The 24,944-nt window shown below is 43.1% G+C and overlaps 2 protein-coding genes across 2 annotated transcripts in view; one reads left to right on the forward strand and one right to left on the reverse strand.

Annotated features, from left to right (window-relative positions):
- The first annotated feature begins 578 nt into the window (after positions 1-578).
- Positions 579-10,885, forward strand: LOC123998573 (rab GTPase-binding effector protein 2-like). The gene is made up of 12 exons (XM_046303553.1): positions 579-828; positions 1,561-1,722; positions 2,006-2,088; positions 2,200-2,562; positions 4,030-4,125; positions 4,244-4,342; positions 4,440-4,559; positions 4,658-4,736; positions 4,874-4,885; positions 9,156-9,310; positions 9,479-9,595; positions 9,868-10,885. Exons 1-12 carry the CDS (start codon positions 792-794, stop codon positions 9,970-9,972), a joined length of 1,428 nt encoding a protein of 475 aa, XP_046159509.1. The 5' UTR covers positions 579-791; the 3' UTR covers positions 9,973-10,885.
- Positions 10,886-11,584: 699 nt separating this feature from the next.
- The window catches only part of LOC123998571 (sarcoplasmic/endoplasmic reticulum calcium ATPase 1-like), a 32,348-nt gene continuing 18,988 nt past the window's right edge, over positions 11,585-24,944 (reverse strand). Inside the window, exons 12-25 of the mRNA XM_046303552.1 lie at positions 22,046-22,134; positions 21,730-21,832; positions 21,362-21,493; positions 20,962-21,087; positions 20,570-20,788; positions 20,295-20,406; positions 19,609-19,832; positions 19,159-19,379; positions 18,686-18,888; positions 15,572-15,657; positions 14,534-14,667; positions 13,680-13,797; positions 12,922-13,039; positions 11,585-11,931 (exon numbers count right to left, since the gene is read on the reverse strand). Of these exons, the coding sequence (XP_046159508.1) occupies positions 11,894-11,931; positions 12,922-13,039; positions 13,680-13,797; positions 14,534-14,667; positions 15,572-15,657; positions 18,686-18,888; positions 19,159-19,379; positions 19,609-19,832; positions 20,295-20,406; positions 20,570-20,788; positions 20,962-21,087; positions 21,362-21,493; positions 21,730-21,832; positions 22,046-22,134 (1,923 nt within the window). The 3' untranslated portion in view covers positions 11,585-11,893. The remainder of the gene's footprint in view (positions 11,932-12,921; positions 13,040-13,679; positions 13,798-14,533; positions 14,668-15,571; positions 15,658-18,685; positions 18,889-19,158; positions 19,380-19,608; positions 19,833-20,294; positions 20,407-20,569; positions 20,789-20,961; positions 21,088-21,361; positions 21,494-21,729; positions 21,833-22,045; positions 22,135-24,944) is intronic.

The raw sequence follows: 24,944 nt of genomic DNA on the forward strand, positions 1-24,944 counted from the left end.
TGGTTTGCTCTTAGTGGAACTATAATTTTATTTTCAACAGCACAATGACCCAACACACCTCCAGGCTGTGTAAGGGATATTTAACCAAGAAGGAGAGTGATGGAGCGCTGCATCAGATGAGCTGCATCAGACTCAATTGAGATGGTTTGGGATGAGTTGGACTGCAGAGTGAAGGAAAAGCAACCAACAAGTGCTCAGCATACGTGGAAACTTCTTCAGTACTGTTGGAAACGCATTCCAGGTTAACCTGATTGAGAGAATGCCAAGAGGTTGCAAAGCTGTCATCAAGGCAAAGGGTGGCTACTTTGAATAATTTATTTATTTTTTATTTTATTTTATTGAACCTTTATTTGTTTAACATTTTTTGGGTTACTACATGATTCTATATGTGTTATTTCATAGTGTTTATTTCTTCCCTATTATTCAACAATGTAGCAAATAGTAAAAATAAAGAAAACCCCTTGAATGAGTAGGTGTGTCCAAACTTTTGTCTGGTGTAGTACTGTATGTCTTTTCACATATTATCATTCGCTCATCCCATGACAATACGGTAGTTGGAACTGGGAAGAATAAGGGAAAATTCTATGCAGTCGTCCGCATTAGGAAGGATGTTTACGTAATATCCGTAGGCTTAAACCGGGGAAAGTTATTTCCTGAAGTTGACCAGTAGTGAACAAGTCCTGTTTTGAGCTCTCACACCAACCCGACCCTAAACACACATACAGTAGATTATTTTCACGACTAAGACATTTGGTGCCATTACAGAACAGATCCGACACAAAGGATTGATAATGGAACCGTCGGAGAAATCTCAGAATGACGACACTGGTAAGAATGTCACTTAGCTAACTTAGCCATCAACAAGTGTTTTAGCTAGGCTAGCTTGATTGCTAGCTAACTAACCCTTCGTGATAACCAAAACTCTCAAATGCGTGTGCATTTCAGGAATGTAGCTACAGATCACTGAAAATGTACAAAATGTTGCTATTACTAGAGCTGTCACTCTTAAGTGAACTCGTTTGACCTTTCTGTTACTGCCACAAAGTCAAAATTGCCTCTATCGTAAAAATGAATTAACGAAAATATATATTTTTTTGGTCTTAATTTAAGGTTAGTTAGGCATACGTTTAGCAGTGTAGTTAGGTTGAAAATCTTATTTTTAAGAAGCGAAATTGTAGAAATGGGCGGGGGTTTAGCCATAATAATTATGATTTTGTGGAGACGTCAGTCAACCTAATTAGAAGCTATGGCAGGTGTGTGCCAAGGATTGCCGTGTCCCCACTGATACACAGACAAAACAATGTTATCTGTCAGTTCGATTGTCAACAGGTGTTTTATTACATTCATGAATTGCTTTGCATGTGATGTTTTGTAATGTTATTGACATCGAAAGGAATAGCCTGTGTAGTAGGACTAAGTGCAATTGTTTGCATGATCATAATTTATCCCGCTCATAAGATACATTGAAGTCAGTGTTGAACTCTATTCACAACCTTGTATTGTCCGATATTCACCATAAACAGATATCTTATGTTATCTCTCAATTTTTCTGCTTGTCAGATGCAATGGAAAGCTTGCAGGCCCAACTAGCAGGTTGCCGAGCGCAGCTGGAGCACTGGCAGGGCGTGGCGACGATCTGCGAACTGAGCAAACAGGAGGAGCTGGGAGAGCTGCAGAAACAGTGTGACCAGGAGATGCAGTCTCTTCAGGAGGCCCTCAGAGGTCAGAGAGAGATATTAAGTGTGACCAGGAGATTCAGTCAGAGGTGGAAGATACCTTTTCTACATACTAGTGTTTCCCTACCATTGTATAGATGGGGCGGGCCCCCTCTCTTGTGAGAAAGGTCGCTCCATACCTTCTATTCATCATGCATTCCCATGAATGCATGGGAAAGTATTGCACTAGATAGGGAATAGGGTTTCATTTGGGACGCAGATAATGTGTAGGACCCACCTAGATGGCCTGTTATTGTCTGTCATCTCATTTCTCTCTCTTCTATTCTCAGAGACGGCTTCTCAGTATGAGGCTAGAATATCTACTCTGCAGTCTGAGCGTGCCCAGTGGAGGAGAGCCAGTGTGCAGTCTCAGGTGTGTGTGTGTTCACCTCAATGTTACTAAACCTATTTCCTTGTCTCTGACTCTCTCTCTCTCTCTCTCTCTCTCTCTCTCTCTCTCTCTCTCTCTCTCTCTCTCTCTCAGGGAAGTGCAAAGAAAGACAGGTTGGAGGCAGGAGCTATGCAGTCCGAGAGCCAGTCGACAGACTCTCCCACCAATACCCTCAGAGAACCAGGAACGGACGGATGGGATAGCCAACCAGCGGAGGCTGAGGGACCAGGGGAGGGTGAAGGGGCGGGACTGGAGGGCTATTTCTCCCAGAACTGTGACTTCGCTTCTTTCTCCTCCTTCTCCTTGGACACGCCCTCACTGCCACGCCGCCCACCCCCCCAGGAAGACACTGCCTCCCTGGTCTCCACGGGAACCCTGGTGCCTGAGGCCATCTACCTGCCCCCGCCCGGCCACCGCCTGGTCACACACACCGAATGGGATTCGCTTAACACACAGGTGAACACACACACTCTGACATCAATTCACTAAGCAAACAAGTGAGCACTAGCCACAGAAAAAAATATAAACGCAACATTTTAAGTGCTGGTTTCATGAACTGAAATAAAAGATCCCAGAAATGTTCCATACACACAAAAAGCTTATTTCTCTCGAATGTTGTGCACACATTTGTTTACATCCCTGTTAGTGAGCATTTCTCCTTTGCCAAGATAATCCATCCACCTGACAGGTGTGGCATATTAAGAAGCTGATTAAACAGCATGATCATTACACAGGTGCTGGGGACAATAGAAGGCCACTCTAAAATGTGCAGTTGTCACACAACACGATGTCTCAAGTTTTGAGGGAGCATACAATTGGCATACTGACTGCAAAAATTTCCAGCGACGCTGTTGCCAGATAATTTAATGTTAATTTCTCCACTATAAGCCGCCTCCAACGTCGTTTTAGAGAATTTGGCAGTACGTCCAACCGGCCCCACAACCGCAGACCACGTGTAACCACACCAGGCCCTCCACATCTGACTTCACCTGCCGGGTTGTCTGAGACAAGCCACCCAGACAGCTGATGAAACTGTAGGTTTGCACAAACTAAGAAATTCAGCACAAACTGTCTGAAACCAGTCTTCGGGAAGCTCATCTGCTTGCTCGTCGTCCTCACCAAGGTCTTTGCCTGAATGCAGTTTGGCGTCATGACCGACTTTAGTGGGCAAATGCTCACCTTCAATGACTACTGGCACGCTGGAGAAGTGTGCTCGTCACGGTTGAATCCTGGTTTCAACTGTACCGTGCAGATGGCAGACGGCGTTTATAGCGTTGTGTGGGCAAGCGCTTTGCTGAGGTCAACGTTGTGAACGGAGTGCCCTATGGTGGTGGTGGTGGGGTTATGGTATTGGCAGGCGTAAGCTACGGACAACAAACACATTTGCATTTTATTGATGGTCATTTGAATGCACAGAGATACCGTGACGAAATCCCGAGGGACATTGTCGTGCCATTCATCCGACAACATATATACGACAGTGTTCCAGTTTCCGCAAATATCCAGCAACTTTGCACAGCCATTGAAGAGTGGGACAACATTCCACAGACTACAATCAACAGGTTGATAAACTCTATGAAGGAGATGTGTCGCGCTGCATGGGGCAAATGGTGGTCACACCAGATAGTGACTGGTTTTCAGAAGAAAGGTCAGGTCATCTCTGTGACCGACAGATGCATATCTGTATTCCCAGTCATGTAAAATCCATAGGTTAGGGCCTAATGCATTTATTTAAATTGGTTGATTTTTGTAATGTTATTTTGCTATAACTCAGTAAAGTGTTTGAAATGGTTGCATGTTCCATTCATTTTTGTTAAGTGTACAAACAGTCAAACACCAACGTTGTCTATCAAACAGGTGAGCCAAACTTTACAGGTTAGGAGTGGACTCATGACGTCTGGTGTGGTGTGGTCTGATGTGCAGGTTGAGGAGCTGAAGGGAGAGCTGAGTCGACTGAGGGACGAGAGGACAGAGCTGGAGAGCGAGCTGGACACACAGACTACCGAGACGCACAAACACGTACTCTCACATTTACACACATATTGTATATTGAGAAGCGTCAGTTATCCACGGAATTGAATGTGAATGTTACTATATATATATGTGTGTGTGTGTGTGTGTGTGTGTGTGTGTGTAGGTCTCAGTTCTCCAGACTCAGGTTCAGACCTCAGAGGCCCTCCTACAGGAGCTACAGAAATCGTTCAACCAATCACAGAATGCCGTCCATAGCAGGCTGGTGAGTGACAAGCACCTGGTCCAACCAGGGAGGATGGGGGATGAAGTCCATGTAGTGTGTGTTTGAGGTGTTTTGTGTGTGTGTGTTGTATTCCCAGGCGGAGCTGTCTCTCTCTCAGAGGAGGGTGTGTAGCGAGCTGTCCAGGCTAAAAGGGGAGGAGATCGAGGAGACTGATGGGGCAGGGGACGCCAACACACCCCTTGGTCCTACACTACAGGTGCAGTTTGTGTGTGTGTGTATTCATACAGTCAAGAATCATTGAAATACATAGAAAACATACTATTACTGTATGCACTACTGTACTCCCACCTGTAGGCGGCACACAGTGAAGAGAGGCTGCTTATTGAGATCGTCAACCTGAAGGAACAACTGGAGACCCGCGTGGAGGAGAGCGGTGTGTTCATCTGCCTTTCCTTCGCAATTTCTTTGTCTTTGTTTCTTTCTTTGTGTTGATAAGTGTAATAGAAACTGCCAGTTATATGTTGGTTTTTAACCATTCTCTTTCTCTCTTCCCTGGTACTGCCGCAACAGAAGTTTTACAAGGTGAGTGGACATTGGTGTGTGTGTGTGTGTGTGTGTGTGTGTGTGTGTGTGTGTGTGTGTGTGTGTGTGTGTGTGTGTGTGTGTGTGTGTGTGTGTGTGTGTGTGTGTGTGTGTGTGTGCGCGAGAATTAGAAAATTGTGTGGTAAAGAAGGCCATAGGAATGAATCCGTAATGCATTACACACAGGCAGTTGATAACAGGCGTTGACCGTAGTAAACTCATGGGGTGTGTTCGAGTAGTTAGGCTAAGAAGCCAACTTTAGACGAAAGTCAACAAAGTCGGGGGAGGTCCCATCTGCCACAGCCGAGTCGGACACTGTAGTGGTTTTCCAACCGCAAAGCTCAGATCAACATGGCAGTGTCAACATAGCTGCAAATGTTTAAGAAAGGTCTAAATAAACTTTTCTTTACCCATAATATCACACACTCACAAACTGAAAACATAACCTACTTTCTTTCTGAAGTGCCTTCAGAAAGTATTCACACCCCTTTACTTTTTCCACATATTGTTGTGTTACAGCCTAAATTTAAAATGTAGATTTATTTTCACTGGCCTACGCACAATACCCTGTAATGTCAAAGTGGAATTAGGTATTTTGAAATTTGTACAAATTAATTTAAAAAATGTAAAGCTTAAATGTACCACCTGGATTCGGTCCTATGTAGCAACATTTATAAATTGTGTTTTAAAATATATATTTTTTTTACGTTGGATAAAAGTAGAGACTCAGAGCAAGAACATGGTATATCTCACACTACAGTTCAGGAACAATGGGAAAGTAACTCCACGTTTGAGAAAATGGCCGGTGAATGTTTCGGTCCACCTGGAGAGCTCTTTGTCCACACCCATTCAGCATCGTTCACACCCCCTTAAGCCTTAGCCCCACCCATCTCTTTAAGGATTCACATGTGAGGCCATGTGCTAAAGCAAGTGAATATGGCAGTGTAGTAAACGACCCAAGATTTCTAGATTAAAAGTGGTGAAAGTAGTAGCAAAAAGTAGTAGTAAAAATATCTCGTCTTTGGTCTATATCCTAATCTGACTTTGGTGCAGGTCATGTTGTTCTTCACATTACCGTCTCTGGTAAACGCACACTATATCAAATCAAATCTATTTGTCACATGCACAGGACACAGAAGGTGTAAACGCTACAGTGAAATGGTTACTTGCATAGGAGAGTCTTTTGTTTCGACATGTAGTTAGCTAGGTAAACAATAAACGATGATCCCAACTCCTACTACCATGCATGATTCTGCAAGTAGCTAAAGATAACCAACTAGGTTCAATGACATTGGGCTATAACTAACAATGCAAATGGCTTTCTGAGATACAAATATTGTTACTACACAGATCATACATGTAACATTAGCTAGCCAACCAGCCATCCATCTAGCTAACAGTACACTTTAACTTGCAATGAAAACCATTTTCTGAGACTTGTGATATCTGAAAATGTAGCTAGACTCTTACCCATGTACATGAATGAATGCTTCTCCCTCTGTCATGAATGCCATGGTTGCCCTTAGTTTGAAGATGTAATCCAGAGACAGGTGTTTTATACAATAGCCTTTTTGACTCTCCGCATTTGGCAATCATCTCTCTGCTTCAGCCGGGCATTCCACTGATTTCAAAGCTCGGTCAACGTGAGAAAAACACTGTTGATTGCCATTTCTTCCTCATCATGGTCATCAGAAGACGACAATATCTGGTTCAATGAAAATGTTTTTACCTAAATCAGGGATTTTCTCAACCTCGGATCATATTCAGAGTCGGCATCGCACGATCGTCCTCCAGAAAGTAGTCCATCACAACTTTTCCCCACTGATCTTAGTCGATAGCGCTATTAACTTCAGGGCAGCAATGCAACACTTTTTCAGTTCTTTCTGATATCTTTCAAAAAAATCTGCTCTAGAAAGGATTATCCAAACATTACTGAGCAGTTTATGTTATATACAGAAGCATGCTACAATGGCAGACCAATCTGAACTCATCTCTTGGCATGGCCAGCCTGTCTATCTCAGCAATTCATGGCTAGCGGGAAGGTTCCTGTATTTTCCTGTGGCTAAACCAACTAGGCTAGTAATTGAACAATTGTATTCTTATTTACAGATGGCATGCAAGTTTGTTATTAAGGCACATGAAAGTTCACATGTTCCAGAAGGCATTTCTGCCCCAAAATGCCTTTAGATTAAAAAAAAAATAATGTTAAAATGCCTCTAATGTGAACTAGTGACATGTGACATGCGCCTAACTTCTTGAAACAGGTCACAAAAGTCAATAAGTATTCAACCCCTTTGTTATGGCAAGTCTAAATAAGTTCAGGAGTAAAGAATTTGCTTAACAATAAGTTGCATGGACTCACTCTGTGCAATAATAGTGTTCAATGAGTCAATCTGCACCTCCCGGAAAGTCCGGGTTCTGGCTGGGCTACACAAGGACATTTGTCAAGGACTTTATCATTGATTTATCATGGGGGGAAAAAACAACAATTTAATCAATTTTAGAATGAGGCTGTAACGTAACAATGTGGAAAAAGTCAAGGGGTCTGAATACTTCCGAATGCACTGTAGATGTTGGTCGTTTTGACGCCCACAAGACTCATCTGAAGCCCGGTACCAGTTAAACATATTAATGGAAGTATATATGGAAGTAGTTTAGTGCCAGGTTTTGTTAAATATGGGTCCCAATTATTATTATTATTATTATGATTTCCTGATCTTTCATATCTTTCTCAGATATTGGGCAGACACTTTTTATTTTATCAAATAAGATATAAAGAATCATCTAAAATTCTAAATCAAATGGCTAAATGATCCTTGGTATAACCATCTTAAAACAATTCCACATGTTACCTATTTGACAGAATTAAAAGAATGAAGTGTACAGAATAAAAAAAAATAAAAACATGCATCCTGTTTGCATCAAGGCACGAAAGTAATACTGAAAACAAATGTGGAAAGGCAATTCACTTTTTGGCCTGAATACAAAGTCTTATGTTTGGGGCAAATCCAATAGAACACATCACTGAGTACCACTCTCCATATTTAAGCATAGTGGTTGCTACATCATGTGTATGCTTGTAATTGTTAAAGACGGGGACATTTTTCAGGATAAAAAATACATGGAATGGAGCTAAGCACAGGCAAAATCCTAAAGAAGAACCTGGTTCAGTCTGCTTTCCACCAGACACGTGGAGTGAATTCAACTTTCAGCAAGACAATAACCTAAAACATGAGGCCAAATCTACACTGGAGTTGCTTACCAAGAAGACAGTGAATGTTCCTGAATGGCTGAGTTAGTTATGACTTAAATCTGCTTGAAAATCTCTGGCAAGACTTGAAAATGGTTGCCTAGCGATGATCAACAAACTATTTGACATAATGGGCAAATATTGTACAAACCAGCTGTGCAAAGCGCTTAGAGCAGTAGTGTCAACTCATTCCATGGAGGGCTTAATGTATGCTTGTCTGTTTTATCCTTTCAATTAAGACCTAGACAACCAGATGAGGGGAGTTCCTTACTAATTAGTGACCTTAATTCATCAATCAAGTACAAGGGAGGAGAGAGAACACTAGCCAACCCACCCCCCCGGAATGAGTTTGACACGTGGCTTAGAGACTTACCCAGAAAGACTCACTGCTGTTATCGCTGCCAACGTTGTTTCTAACATGTATTGACTCGGGTGTGAATACTTATGTACATTAGATATTTCTGTATTTAATTATTTAGACATTTGCTAAATAAAAAGTTCACTTTTTCATTGTGGGGTATTGTATGTAAATGGGTGAGAAAATCCATTTTGAATTCAGGCTGTAACACAACAAAATGTGGAATAAATCAAGAGATATGAATACTTTCTGAAGCTGTTGTATAATGCATTTGTTAGAGTTCTCAAATATCACTGTCATTTGTATCCCCTGTAGCTTTAGAGTCGCGGCGAAGCTGGTTCCTGTTTCAGTCACGTCTTTGGTCGAGTCCGCGTGGGTCAAACAAAAACACTGATTGGTTGACAAGTAGTGCCAACCAGTTGCCAGGCAATGGCTGTATGGTGCCATCGGTGAAAAGCAACTGCAGAAGTTGAAGGAGACTATATCAAAAACCGCATGACCTTAGATCACATGGTTTTTCATGCAGTTCAGGCAGTTATCCACATAATGCAATTTTGAAAGGCGGTGACTTGACAAAACGTATCCGCTCCAACAAGCCCATTGACTTCCTTGATAAATAAACGTTCAGTAAAAATAGTCCTGTTGACCTTTGCCCTCTGCAGTGCAGCTGTCCAGTCTGAAGACCGAGATGGAGCGGGTCCAGTGTCAGAAAGAGAAGCTGCAGTTGGAGCTACAGACCTGTCGCACCGAGCTACAAGGCCTCAGGGTGGCGCTCTCACACCTACAGGGAGACAGCAAGACTCTAACCCATGACAAGGTACTGTACAGGGGGACCAGGGATAGAGGTGTGTGTGCGTGCGTCTGTCTGTGTTATACCTTTTGTGTACTTATCTTTCCTACTTTGGGAACACTTAACATGTTACTGTAGCTTTATCTCTCTCTCCTTACCCTTACCGTTCTCACTCCCTTTCTATCTCCCTCCCAGGCGTCCCTCCAGCAACAGTGTTTGGAGCTGCGTAGCCAGATCATCAGTATGCGTTCTCAGGTGGACACCAGCCAGACGGTGCAGAGGGACTTTGTCCAGCTTTCGCAGTCACTGCAGGTACAGTAGATTGGTCCTGATTCAGGACCAGCCCACTCATGGTGTATTCACATTGAGTTGGTTTATGTTAGTTTACAGCATTGATCTAGGACCAGTCCAGCTGCATTCCATTTTCGGTCCATAGTCAAATGACCATGAGCCTTCCTCATGGTCTCTCTCTCTTGCTTTCTCTTCTCTTACTCCACCCCCTCCCACTCTCTCTCCCCCCCCTTTTCTCTCTCCCCCCCCCTCTTTCCCCCTCTTCTCTCTCTCCCTTCATCCCTTTCTTCTAGGTGAAGCTGGAGTTGATCCGTCAGGCTGAAACTCTGGACCAGGTCAGGGACATCTTGGAGGAGGGGCTTCCTGAAGAGGGTGCCCCGCCCACTGGTGCCACGTGAGTCTATCAGAGCAACACAACAGAGCCAAAGCGACGGGAGAAACAAGAAATATTCCAAGGGTGACCAATAAGAACGTGGCTGGACATGAAGTGCAACTAACCACAGAGAAAGATTTGACCACTATCAAATGCTCACGTTGAAGAGGAGTGGGCTGAGCAAGGAGCTGTGCATAATCACTGATTACAAATCAGCTTGCATTTCAGACAACTCCTAATGAGAATCAGATCTGTGCTGGCCTTGTTCAGGCCAGTTCTCTCCAACATTGGGAATCACCACCTCCGCTTGTAATGTGACTTGGAATATTTGTACTTTGGAGCTGTTCAATGATGTTCTGATTATTATTATTTTTGGTTGCACCTCGACTCATGTTGCTTGAGTGCCCTCCATCTTTCCATATTTGAGAGTTTTTTTCAAATGTATTTTCTCATGTTCAATGACCAAACACTCATTCTATGACCAAACTTAACCCCCTTTTTTAAAAACTGGACTTATTGAGGTAACTTGAATATTTGTATTGAAGTTCCTGACTTGACATTCCCGCTAGTCAGATGTGATGAGAAATGGTCCATTTCTGCTTTAGTGGACGTCACTAAAAGGCAATATGTTGAGAAAAGGCCAGTATCTACTACTGTAAGTTATACTGTATTATGATACTTAAATACACACACACACCCTCTCAGGACTTCCGACCATTGATCTAATGGCACTGCCCTTGTTGATACCAGCGAGTAACACTAACAACCCTGTTCCAAACCACTCTGACACACTTACCATCTTTACCTGTTTTAAACTTGACCATGTTTTTAAATGAAGAGTAAGAGATTAAGAAACATGTAAAAAATAATGATATGAATGAATTTTCTCTCTTGTTGATACTAATTGTCGTAATATATAAATATACATTGAAAGACTACTCTTTGCAGGTTCATGTTCTTCTTGTGTAATTGTTTGCGGAGAGAGCGGTGTGTGTGTGTGTGTGTTCACCTTGTTAAACAGCCGGGAAGCATGGATCCCTTAGCACATGAAAACCCTGGAGTCCTTCCACATAAAGTGCCTCCAGAAGATTCTCGTTGTTAGCTGGCAGGACAGAATACCCCACACCGAGGTACTGAAACGGGCTGGCAGTGGTAGCATGCAGTCCACCTTAAACAATCACCAACTAAGATGGCTTGGTCATGTCATCCGCATGCCAGAGGGCCGACTGCCAAACGAAAGTGCTCAACGGTCACATGAAGGCCAACGCTCTGCTGTTGGCCAGAAGAAGCGGATGTAGGACTGAATTAAAACCACTATGAAGAGGTGCAAGATCAATTCATCCAGTATAGAGGACCGAGCCACCTGCCAAACGTTCTGGCGCTCATTGGGCATCAGGAGTATGAATGCACACTATCTGGAGGCAAAGCGTGCAGAGGCATGCTAACGGCTATTCCTCCCCCCCTCCAACCAAGCTTTCACATGCCCGGTCTGCAGCCGCAGCTGTAAAACCATGATTGATCTCCACAGCCACCAAAGGACTCCAAAGTAAAGGAGAAGATGCTTCTCCTCGACCGTAAGTAAGTGAGATACTGGGAATAAAACCAAAACCAATAACAATTAACCAGCCAGACTCGCATTCTCTTTTAATACAGTTTTATTTTTTAAGAATAGTCAGAATAATTTGAATATATTGTTCATGTTCATAACGCTTACCTATATATATTAACTTTATTTCAATACATACACAAAGGAAAAAAGTGTTTATTTGCACGTTTTTATTTTTTGTTCGTTTTTATAATTTTTTTCTGGTGGCTTTGTTTCATTCTTTGAGCTTGTCAAAAAAAAAATCTCACTTCTAGTGACGGTCTGCGCTCTCGTTTCTGGGAAGCACTTCCACCGTTTTCTCTTCTCATTCTTTTCTCTCCTTTATACTCCTCGTGTTCTTTTAGTCCCACTTCTTGCTTACTAGATTGTCATCAGCAACTGCATGGGAAAGAAAATGGCTGTCATTTTCAGGGTATTGGCAACCGGATGAGGTAGGACAAGACTCAAGTCCCAAATTTTGCACTAGTCCCCAGGGATCAATTTGGAGGATGGGTATAAGCAATATGGGGAACATTCCAACCGAGCCTAAAAATGACCATATTTTGAATAATTACAACCCTTTTAGATCTACATGAAGTACTATTGATTGATGTGGTGTTGGGCAAGCATCTATTCTGGCCATTTTAGTTATATATTAGTACGGCTCAATTTACGTTATCCAACACTTATATACTCGACACCAAATATTGGTGGTTCTGTAGAGCATGGCGCTTCCAACGGCAGGATTGTGAATTCCCAGAGGCCACCTACATAAAATGTGTGTACGCATGACCAAGTTGTTTTGGATAAGTGTCCGCTAAATGATACCAATATTTAAAATTTAAAAAAGACTTTTCCATACATCATAGGCTACTGTATGTTGACCGTAGTTAAATGTTAATATTGGAGATGTTTTATATTAACAAGTTAAAACTGCAATGGCTAACCTTATCCCCAAGCATGATCTTGCTGGTGGAAGAGTACACAAAGGCAATTACTACCTAAATGTGACATTATAGCCATAAAATGAGACAAACTTTAAGCAGTATGGGGATACATAGAAACATGTAGGAAGACACTCACACATAGACTTTAGTGAAAACATGTAAGAGTGGGTATTATATATTATCAGTGTAAATTCAGTGGACACAAAATACAAAACCATTGATTCATAAACAAAGTGAAAACTTTGTAAGGGCACAGCCTCAATGTTCACTGTAAACAATGCGCCGGAAGTTGCACAGAAATCTCACAACATTCAGGTTTCCACTCGCAAAACCTGAAATTTGCCCAGGGCCCAAAATATAGGGAAAATTTCTGTGGATATTACAGGATATTATTACAAGGAATAATATAGATTTAATCGATAACAGATGTGTGTGTCCTTACCCTCCAGGTAATTGCGGGCCACAAACTTGAGGACCTCGTCAATGAGGATGACAGGGAAGGAGAGCTTGAGCACCACCATCCATTTCTCCACGTTCAAGTGGGTCAACTTAAAGATCATCTGCAGCGGAGAGGACAGGCACATTTCAGACACGTATCACATACTACTACTTAGTTATCACATACTTTTTAGTGATCACATACTGCTAGATTCAATCCGATCGGCCCTTTTATGCTATGCACCTTTTGAAAAGCAATGTTTCCGTGTTTGCGTAGGCCACTCGCTGTAAACACTGCATATGTCGGCTCAATCAGGGAAATTACCTTTAAATGTAAATCGCACTATAACGTCCCAGATTGAATCTAGGCCTTACTCAGTTGTCAAATACTCTCACTCAGTTATCACTCTTATGGCTCTATTCAATCTGTATCGCTGATTCATTACAAATTTATGTGATAGAAATGTTCAGGTTGAGCAGACATATGTAGCGTTTACCGCGAATCCGCCGATAACGCGGGGACATTGCCTTTCAATTTCAATCACGCTCTAACGCTGAATATCACAGTAAAGGGGAGTGGATAACAATAATGTCTGTATAACAATAATGTTTGACTGGGAGAGAGAGAGCGAGAAGCAGACAGAAGGCGAGAAAGAGGGAGGCAGAAGGAGATCGAGAGAGTAAGACAAAGAGGTGGATGTAGGGTCAAAACCAATGGTCCTTGGAGCCGGAGGGTTGTGGTGCGAGGTCAGGCAGACTCACGGGCATGGGGTCGACGTAAATGATCACGAAGTGGAGTGACATGGAGAGGGACATGGCTCCAACCAGCCACAGGTTGCTCCAGGGGGGCATGCGCAGCAGGGACTGGTTCTCAGACAAGCTGGGAGGGGGAAGGGGGGGTTACGTAATCATTGCTGGCTAAACACTGTGTGCGCGGGCGCACTGAGATGTTTAGATCCTTCTTGAAATGTACGTTTGATTTATGGATCCAAATAAAGTATTTAAAATGTGTGTGTGTTTATACGCTGTTATCCACAGAGGTGTGTGTGCCAAGAGGTGTGCACAGAAGCATGTGGGGATCTGAGATGACATGGTGAGGGATGGAGGATAATGTTTGTTCTGCACGTTTCATCTAAAGTTACTCTTCCAATGTCTTTGGGGTTACACTACACTTGCAACGTTATAGCTACTTTTGGGATTGGGCTTTCATATCGTACTCTTGATACTCTGTGTTTTAGAAACGCACTGTTATAGAAGTGCTATAATTTATAAACGTAAACAAAGTGTTTTATATAACTTTACTGTTCATGTTCCACCTCTAAATTGATATACTGTGTGTGTATCAAGAATTACAGTGCTAACAAGCTACCAATGTTGCTAATTCTGAGGACCCAGATTAAACCTACTCCTGTCCTGCACTACAAAGCATGTCAAATGGATAATCTCCATTGAAAGTGCTGTTTTAGTCAAGGAGTAGGCTTAATCTGGGACTGGGAAACGGGCCTTTAATGTTATGCCTAATTGAATCTAGCATTTCTACCATGAATCTTCAAACATTGCTTTATATTGAACCAGGCAGGAACCAAAGTTGCTTCTAGCTCTATTTGCAGTCTGACCTATTGAGAGCATTGCACATCTCGATGGTGACCAACACAGACAGGGCCATTGTCATGGGCGGAGCGGCCTCAAACACCTCACAGTGGACGCCGACAAAGTCCTCGTTTTCCTCGTGGCACTGCATGAAGTGGGACTGAGGAAAAAATCCGAAATTAGGATGGAACCATTTACTGGATTATCACAATCATTCAACTGTACATTTTTGCTAAGTAAGAAGTTTAAATGTAGATCCTAGGTAGACCCTACACCTAAGATGAAAAATCTCCAAGATTGATGATGATCATGATGAAGGTCTATGACCTTTAATGTATTTTAAATGAGGATCTCGATGATAATTATGGTTTTAGACCAATGAATTTGGAACTGCAGTGGCACTTTTGTACGGTTTCTTAAATTATTTGGTGAAGCAAAAAACAAATCTTTACATTGTGTCGAGTTTTAAAAATTCTATAAAAAAACAATAGTTGATATCTGATACATTTAGTATCTGATATTAGTATCTGATACAGGTGTGTTGGTGCTGGGCTGGGACAAATGCCTGCACACCCAGTAAAGGTGGAGACCACTCCCTGTTCTACAGAGTGGGACATCCCAAATGGCACCCAATTTCCCATAGTGCACTACTTTTGACCAGAGCCCTATGGGCCCTATATAGGGAATAGGATGCCTTTTGGGACGCAGATTCTGCTCTACTCACCAGACTACGTTATTGCTGAATGACTCATTTAAATGTAAGTCCTAGGTAGCCTGTACCCCCCCACGATTGTATAGGATTTTTTTTAAAGATATATATATATATTCAGATCTACGTGGAGAGCAATGAGCTAAGCCTAGGGTTCCAATTTTGGATTGGTGATGCTACCAAAGATGTTTGATTTTATGATGAACGACTCAAGCCGTTTACCATTGTCTGCTTACGGGGGTGCCTCTCCCATAGACACCAACGAGATAGCAGTCTGCTTAGTTCATTGACTTCCATTGAAAGAAAAATGTGGGAGGTCTTGCCCTCCTCTTCCGTATCTGATGCAGCTACTCACCAGCTGATAGAAAGACACACCAGGGCCGTCCTCGCTGTAGAGGAACCACCAGGCCGCAGCAGCAACAGTGGCAGCACCGACGTAGCCTGGAACACACGCCACAGGAAGTCAGGTAACATTGATCTCAATTATAATTGGTCCTATTTGATTTCCATTTTCTGTTGGAAGTATCGAGATGATGACAATCTTTGTTGTTTACTTGTGTGAAAATTTGCTTTGCATCACTTTTTCATTCTATTTTTTTGATCTACTATGTTCCTTTATCACGAGGATGTTCAGAAACAGTGTAACATGAATTTGATTATTGCTTTGGCTTCAGTTTGTGTCCCACCACCATGCCAATAAAGCACTGCTCAATTTGAATGTGGTGTTGTAGAGAGGGGGGTGTACGCTGTGCGCCAGTGGAGGCTCCTCAGAGGAGGAAGGGGTGTTTTTTGTTGTTGTTGTGAAACAGTTATCCTTTTTAGATAAACTATACTAAATATACACGACACCAAATAATGGATTAAAGGTCTATAGTAGCCTCAACAGTACTCTGTAGGGTAGCACCATGGTGTAGCTGTAGGACAGATAGTTTCCGCCGTCCTCTGACATGTTTTCCACCCAATCGAAGGATCAGAGAATGAATCTAGTACTGAAAGCATAAGCTACAGCTAGCTAGCACTGCAGTGCATAGAATGTGGTGAGTAGTTAACTCCGAGAGAGAACAACAATAGCTGAACATTTTTGAAGCGAGCTAGCTATATTTCATTGTGTTTCTTTTCACTTAGCTAGTGAATGCAGCTAGCTAGTTTAGCCTACTCAAATACCCGGCTCAAACAGAAAGTAATGCTATGTTGAATTTCATAAAAACTAAAAATAGTGAAATGTAAAAAAAAAAATGAGTTATCCTCTTTAGATATAAACTACTAAATATATTCACGTCACCAAATAATTGATTCAAATACACTGTTTTCAATTAAGGTCTACAATAGACTCAACAATAAGCTACAGCTAACTAGCACTGCAATGTATAAAGTGTGGTGGGTAGCTGACTAATATATAATAATATATAATAATATATGCCATTTAGCAGACGCTTTTATCCAAAGCGACTTACAGTCATGTGTGCATACATTCTACGTATGGGTGGTCCCGGGGATCGAACCCACTACCCTGGCGTTACAAGCGCCATGCTCTACCAACTGAGCTACAGAAGGACCATAAGAGAGAGAACGACAATAGTTGAACAGTTTTGAACAAATTAATTTCTTCAAAAATGAAGGTGAAGCGAGAGAGAGAGAGAAAGCTAGCTATATTTCGTTGCATATTGTTTTTCACTTCCACTTACTTAGCTAGTGAATGAAGCTAATTACTTTAGCCTACTCAAACACCCGGCTCAAACAGAAAAGGATGCTACGTTAGCTAGCTAGCTTTGGGTATCCAACACTTAAACTCTTCTAAGTTAATGTAAGCTTTTTTTTAAATAAATGTATTGCCACTGGAGCCCCCACCAGTGTAATGGCTAAACTGCTTGCTGACTGTACTGTGTGATTGTAGCGGGTTTACTAATGCGTTAGTTCTAGTAGCTATGTTGACTATGACATTAGATGATATGGTGACACCGATGTAGGCTGTGTGTAGCGGCTATGATATGAAGGCTTGGCTTGGAACGTTTTTTTTCGCCTGGTCACAGACAACTGATGTGTTGTGCACTGAAGTCCACAAGCGAGGAGAACTGTGAAAGGAGGTCAATCACGTAGATGCGAGAAGGATATATACTACAAGAAAAGTAATCATGCTGTTTGTATGTGGCTGCTATGAAAGTGAACTGTGTTTGTGTGTGATCAGGGGTATATTCATTCTGCCGATTCTGTTAAAACGTTTCTTAAACAGAAGCAAACGTACATAAAATGGGGGCAAACGTACCTGAATTTGTCCAAGAGAAACTCTCGTTTGTAACTGTTGGATTAATGATTACACCCTAGATCAGCTAGATGCAGGCAAAAGTGTGCAAGGTGGTATTGAATGTGTCACTGTCTGTCACCTTGATTACTCAAATTTCTCTCGACCTCTGCAACTACATTCTAAAATTTCATTCATAGGCTAGGATGTAGAAATCTAATGATGGGTATAGGGAAAATGTGAGTATCACGCAGTAGCCTAAACCTATCAATGTTACATTGAGCTGAGGGAATGGAATATAAATGACAGTTATCCAATATGCTGTAATAGAAATAAAGCCATGCTCACTAAAAAAAAAACATCGTCCTCCCTCATCTTAAATGGCACCGACCACAACTGCTGTACGCCCAGTCGGTGAGGGTTGAAAGCTCTAAGCGTTTGACGTTGGGTCAGGGTTGTATTTAGATTTACGACTGAGCCAGGGATAGTTCAGGGTTGGAGAGTCAGACATAGCTTCATGAGATAGAATTAGGTCAGAGATGGATAGTGAGCATAGCGTCTATGTTGAACCTGGAACATGACTGTTCCAATATCCACACTAGCGTACTACATAAGCCCCATGTATAACTACTGCTAACAGGTCCCATGTGGCTCAGTTGGCAGAGCATGGCGCCTTGCAACGCCAAGGTTGTGGGTTTGATTCCCATGGGGGACAGGTATGAAAAATACGTTTCTCTGGTTAAGAGCATATGCTAAATTACTCCATTTTGTTCGTTCATGTAAAAAAATGTGTTATTTGACCTGATCTTGTTTGTTACACTTGGAAGATCTGATTACAATCAGATCACAAGGAGTCTTTTAATCGTCTACACCTGTCTAAAAACGTGGGTCACAATTTAGAATGTGGACAAAGGCTGCATGTTAGCTCCAGGGATAGACGGGGCTTTAGACACAATATCCACCATAGCATACTATTTAGAGACAATATCCACACTCTCAAACTACTTAGAATGAGGCAATGTATTGGTCATGCATTCACAGTGGTATTCTAGTGACCCCAACGGTTGTTGAAGGAACATGAGAGGAGGAAAGCATAATGGCCAGTGCATTTGTAATGGTTTTGTTTTGTATTTAGTGTTTTTGATGTGTTCCTGACTTCCCAGAATACATTTCCATGCAAATGGACAATAAAAATGCTGTCATATTATATGGTATCTTATCCTATCGTACCTCCGATGGCGAGGTATCTGAAGAACAGCCATCCAGAGATGAGGGGCTCCTTGGGGGAGCGGGGCAGCTTGCCCATGATGTCCAGGTCCGGGGGGTTGAAGCCCAGGGCAGTGGCAGGAAGACCATCAGTCACCAGGTTGACCCACAGCAGCTGGACAGGGATCAGAGCCTCGGGCAGACCCAGGGCAGCGGTCAGGAAGATACTGAGAGAGATGGATGAGGAGAGCGAGGGAAAGAAAGAGAAAACAAAGAAAGGAGAAGAGTATGTTTTTGGCTAGAACGGTGTGTGGCAGTCCTATTGATGTTCTTGCTCACGGTGGTGCCTTGACAGCCAATACAGGAGCGTGACCAAGTAGTTAGGCTGCTACTACAGTGAATCTCTGTCTTCCGTCTGGATTGGCGTTCAACCACGGTTATGTCTCTCGCGATGGGGTCACGATGCGGTCACCTCAACCCCCCCCCCGAACACTCACCAGACGACCTCACCAACGTTGGAGGAGATGAGGTAACGGATGAACTGCTTCATGTTGTTGTAAATGGCTCTGCCCTCCTCGACGGCTGCCACGATGGAAGAGAAGTTGTCATCAGCCAGGACCATCTCAGAGGCAGACTTGGCAACGGCAGTGCCAGAGCCCATGGCGATGCCGATCTCGGCCTTCTTCAGGGCGGGGGCATCGTTCACTCCATCTCCGGTCTGGTGGAGGAAGCGAGAAAGAAGGAAGAAAAGAGAAGGTAGAGAAGAGAAGGTAGAGAAGAGGAGGTAGAGAAGGAGGACGACTGTTAGTGATGTGTTCTGTTATGGTGTGAATCGTATTTCCGCACATATTCCTTTTTTTTTGTTTTGTTGTAAATTGGATGGTTGTACAATAAGCTTTTGAGTTTTGAATAGGAGCGTCTCCTCTGTTCCTGTTCCCTCCTCTCACCATGGCGGTGATCTCGTCGAAGCCTTGCAGGAACTCGACGATCTTGGACTTGTGAGAGGGCTCAACGCGGGCATAGCAGCAGGCCTTGCGGACGGCTTTTTTTTGCTCGTGGAGGGACAGATCGTCAAACTCGCGGCCAGTGAAGGCTCGGCCAGTAGTGTCCTCATCCTCGGTGAAGATGCCAATACGACGGCAGATAGCCACAGCTGTTCCCTTGTTGTCACCTGGGAGGGCGGGGAGAGAGGGAGGGGGAGGGAGGGAGGGAGGGAGGGAGGGAGGGAGGGAGGGAGGGAGGGAGGGAGGGAGGGAGGGAGGGAGGGACAGAGAGATAGAGAGATAGGGAGAGACAGAGACAGAGACAGAGACAGAGAGAGACAGAGAGACAGAGACAGAGACAGAGAGACAGAGACAGAGACAGAGACAGAGACAGAGACAGAGACAGAGACAGAGACAGAGAGAGAGAGAGAGAGAGAGAGAGAGAGAGTGAAGTAATTGTATTGTTTGTTTTTTCACTCAATTTATTTCAGTCCTCTCTGAGACCACCAGAGTGAAATATAATGGAGGAAAGACATCCAACGGAGAAGAGGTAGATGGGTGGAAACAGTGGGAGTGATAAAGGTTTTCCAGAAATCCTGGTTAGAGGATTCTTGGAAAAGCACCAGATTTTTGCAGTCCAGCATACTGACCAGTAATCATGATGACGCGGATGCCAGCAGCCCTGCACAGCTCGATAGCTCCAATGACCTCCTTACGAGGGGGGTCAAGCATGCCCACGCAGCCCACGAAGGTAAGGTCAGTCTGAGGACCACAGACAGACAGAGAGAGAGAGGAGACTTCGGATTAATTTAGAAATTCCAGTAGTACTGTTTGTATTTACCTAGTAACTCAGGAACCCCTTTCTCTACCTAGAAATTAATACAGTAGGTACTTAAACCCCCCCCCCCTTTCTCTCCTTTCTCACCTCGTAGTCGCCGAACTTGGTGGCGTCTTCGAGGTTCATCTCTTCCATGCGGAGGGGTGTGTCGCGGGTGGCCAGTGCCAGGCAACGCAGGGTGTCACGGCCGGTACCCCACTCCTTGATCACAGCCATGATCTTGTTCTTGACAGGCTCGGACAGGGGCACGCGGGTAGTGCCAACGCGCACATATGCACACCTCTCAATAACACCCTCGGGAGCGCCCTAGGGAGAGGGTGACGGAGGGAGGGAGAGAGAGAGCGGTCAGGACTCAAGGAGCATTTTGGAACTTCATGAACAATCACTGCAAGATTGCTATAGAGATTATTGATATGACAACGTCACCGGGACCTTTACTCTGAGCATTTCCATGGAGACTGTTGACGGTGTTCTCTCACCTTAACAAACATCTTGTTGCCGACAGCGGACTTAGAGGACTTGGCTGGGGAGCAGAACACTGACATGGACTTCCTGTCTCTGGAGAACTCCAGGGTGAACTCCTTCTTCATCAGCTGCTTGATCACCTGGGAGAGAGACGGAGAGGACATGGGTTAGAGAGGGAGGGAGGAGAGGGTTTAGAAATGGAGGCAGGCGTTAGAGAGGGAGAAATGGGAGGTAGGCTGGAGAGGGGAGGGAGGGAGGAACGAGAGGGATGAGATGGGGTGTAGGGGAAGTAGGGGAAGAGGGGAGCCAGATGGAAAAGAGGGAGGTGAGAGAGGGTGGACTGGAGAGAGGGCAGAAAGGAGGAGGAAAGGAGGGGTAGAGGAAAGGTGGAGGGAGGGAGGAAGGAAGACTTACAGAACAACAGGCGTTGGCTCTGTCGGGCTTGGACAGGCCGCGCACTTCAGTGTTGAACACGTTCATCTTCTCAACCAGGCAGCACAGAGCGGTCTCAGTGGCCTCGCCTACCTTCTCATAGATACCCTTAGACTGCAGGAGAGAGGGAGAGGAGAAAGACACTATCAAATCTGGGCTAGACTAATACACATATCAGATCTGGGCTAGACTAATACACATATCAGATCTGGGCTAGAGTAATACACATATCAGATCCATAAAATAACAGCTACACATATACAGATACTGAGTGCTGACAAAGTACCACGCACACACACGCACGCACCCAAACTCACAGACACACACACAGATAGAAAGCTTCTCCTTACATCGTTGTAGTCCAGAGAGGAGTCATTGCACAGAGCACAGATGGTGGACAGCTCCACCAAGCCATCATACTGGCCACACTTCACTAATGCACCGTTCTTAGTACTGAGAGAGAGATGGAGAAGACAGTAAGCAGGTGTGTGTGTGTGTGTGTGTGTGTGTGTGTGTGTGTGTGTGTGTGTGTGTGTGTGTGTGTGTGTGTGTGTGTGTGTGTGTGTGTGTGTGTGTGTGTGTGTGTGTGTGTGTGTGTGTGTGTGTGTGTGTGTGTGTGTGTGTGTGTGTGTGTGTGACTGTGTGCCCATGTCCAGCTATACTCACACTTCTCCCTCGGGGGTGTACTTGGAACCGGAGATGTCGAAAGAACCCAGAGAAACGCTGTCTCCGTCCACTTTGTCAATGATGAACATCTGGAACCACACCACAAAGACACAACACACACTACTTAACTATGCCCTTTAAAAAAGCCAACTGATCAAATTTCTTAATCAGCGTTATTTTGTGAGTTGGGTGGACTTTATTTTGTGAGTTGGGTGGACAATAAATGGATCTAATGTGTGTGTGAGTAATTTTTAGGAGTAAAATGACAAATGAATGTTTACCTTAGGGAGGCAACAATGTATGTTGGGTCTGCTGCAGTATGCGGCAAATGTTGAGCATCTCACTCCTATTGCAGTTGGCTGCCTTACAATTGTATGTTGAATCAACAGACTATAATTGAGGTGAGCTGAATTTAAACAAGCTTGATGAGTAAAATGACAAAATGTATGTTTGCTCAAAACCACTGAAAACGAGAGCCATCATTATGCTATTTTCCAGCATGCTTTATTGCAGTTTGACTTTTTCAATACCCGTGTTTTTGCTTTCAGAAAGCATTCATACCCCTTGACTTATTCCACCTTTTGTTGTTACAGCCTGAATTCAAAATGGATTAAATTGATTTATTTTCTACACAGAAGACCCCATAATGACAAAGTGAAAACATGTTTGTAGACATTTTTGTTTTCGTCAATTTTGCACTATAGCATTTTCCAGCCCTAACGCAAGATTCTAACATCAGCTCACTTTACGTTCTAGTGGGAGGGGTGGCCGTATTTGAGGTGTGTCCTTAAAAACACGCGCAAAAGTGACAATTTCATGCAGTGCTAATGGGAAGTTTTAAGACTCACAAAAAGCAGGTCTTTGCAGTTGATAATTGCATGGATTTTGAGAGCAGAAGTGCAGCCTATCCAGCCGTGACGCACAGTGAGTGCCCGTGGAAGAGAGATGTGATTTTATGCCGCTGAATCTAGTATTTAGAAACATAAACTATTGGTTTCTCTCCATTTCGTTTAAATAAGAACCAAGCATAGCCTACCCTTCCCTTAATCAAGGCTGGTTAAGCACCATCACATAGGTGCATCTTTTTAGCCTGGCCATTAGCCATCTTATGAATAAGTTTAGAGGTTTTTGCCCTCATGCTTTTTTCATTAGCTAGTCAAAATTCACATACCTACATACTTCATTTCGCTTGTTTGAGTAGGCTATCCATCCCCATTTTCAAAGAGCGCTCCTCACCCAAATAACGTTACCAAAGACACCCGCGCTCCTTCAAACTATTCAATCCTCATATAATACCATATCAATGCTGTATTTTTTTCAGAATCTGACCTAGGACATAGGCAACGATACAATTGACAGGAGTCTAGTTTGTATATAGACGTGCGAATGTTACGCGTAAAATCATTTAGACGTACCTGTGCAAACATGCCAAGGCATGAGATACGCAATTTATGATATCAAGCTTCTGACCCGATCCTTTAAAAAATATATATTGTTGTTGGTTTAAAAAGCAGGTTGATTGTGTTTCGTTTAATTTGATTTGAAAAACAAACTTATTAGAAATATTCACATCCATGGGTTTATGGTGATGAAGTAAACTGCTACATGGCTCAAATGCAATGCAAATTTCATCTGCTATTTCCGGGGTGCAAATATGATCTGTAGATGGTTCCATAATGTTTATAAACATTACATTTGCCAGTAGTATATTGGTGTGGACATTTCCCCTTTCTCTTTATATTTGATATTTATCCAGCACCTGTGAAAAGTTTGGATGTGCATAAAACCCTCCATAGTCTAAGATGTATGTATTATTGCCCACAGGGAGCAATTATGGTGTCTGTAACTGTATTTAGACAGAGCCTGTTTAAAATAAGTTGACGTTTCGTTTTTATTAGAATTTGATTAAAATTATACAGTCTTTTTAGGCCTTATCAATAGCCTAGTGAATTTAATCTAGTTTATGACTACGAAGGCATGTCCATGTCCAGACTGAATTTATGGTAGGCCTAGAGCCCCTATAGCAGTGCAAACAATACATTTAACAATGTATTTCCATACTAAAGCAATGCAATGCTTATATAAACAGTTCGACTGCAAACATGTTCAACATATATTCCAAATATGGGGCAGGCTATTTAACAACATAGGTGATAATGGAGTAGCATTCGAATAAGAGTTGATGACAACGCAATACACAAAAGACTGTAAATACACAACTTGAAGCAACCACATATTTAGCCATGGATCACGTTCTGATTGGCCAGCAAGCCTCGACACACCAACAACTGGTTTATTTATGAAAACGCGCCACCGCCAGCAACTGTGCCTATAATTATGGTGGTGAAAATAGCACAAATATTTTTGACACACCCCTGAAACTATAGTGCTACTGTCAGTGCCTAGATTCACCACTGTGTTAGATTTGTTGAAATAGAGCCCATCAACTCCATTTCATGTATTTTTTAAATTCAGGCTGTAACACAGCAAAAAATGTGGAAACAATCAAGGTGTATGAACACTTTCTTAAGGCACTTATTGGTTGATTACATTGGTTGATTGGCTGATTACACAAATAACGTACACTGAGTGTACAAAACATGAGAAACACCTTCATAATGTTCAGTGGCACCCTCTTTTGCCCTCAGAACAGCCTCAATTTATTGGGCCATGGATTACAAGGTGTCGAAAGCGTTCAACAGGGATGCAGGCCCATGTTGACTCCATTGCTTCCCACTGTGTCAAGTTGGCTGTACAGTATGTCCTTTGGTTGGTGGATCATGCTTGATGCACAGGGAAACTGTTGAGCGTGGAAAAAACAGCAGCGTTGCAGTTCTTGACACACTCAAACCAATGCGCCTGGCACCTACTACCATACCCCGTTCAAAGGCACCACAAT

The sequence above is a fragment of the Oncorhynchus gorbuscha genome, linkage group LG16 (genome assembly GCF_021184085.1).
Source record: "Oncorhynchus gorbuscha isolate QuinsamMale2020 ecotype Even-year linkage group LG16, OgorEven_v1.0, whole genome shotgun sequence".
In the NCBI taxonomy this organism is placed as follows: domain Eukaryota; kingdom Metazoa; phylum Chordata; class Actinopteri; order Salmoniformes; family Salmonidae; genus Oncorhynchus; species Oncorhynchus gorbuscha.

What these genes read in the sequence shown, in the direction of transcription:
- LOC123998573 (XM_046303553.1), top strand. Translation starts at nt 792, where the DNA reads ATGGAACCGTCGGAGAAATCTCAGAATGACGACACTG. An exon ending in GGGATTCGCTTAACACACAG is followed by an intron (nt 2,563 to 4,029) that starts GTGAACACACAC and finishes TCTGATGTGCAG; the next exon opens with GTTGAGGAGCTGAAGGGAGA. An exon ending in AGCTTTCGCAGTCACTGCAG is followed by an intron (nt 9,596 to 9,867) that starts GTACAGTAGATT and finishes CCTTTCTTCTAG; the next exon opens with GTGAAGCTGGAGTTGATCCG.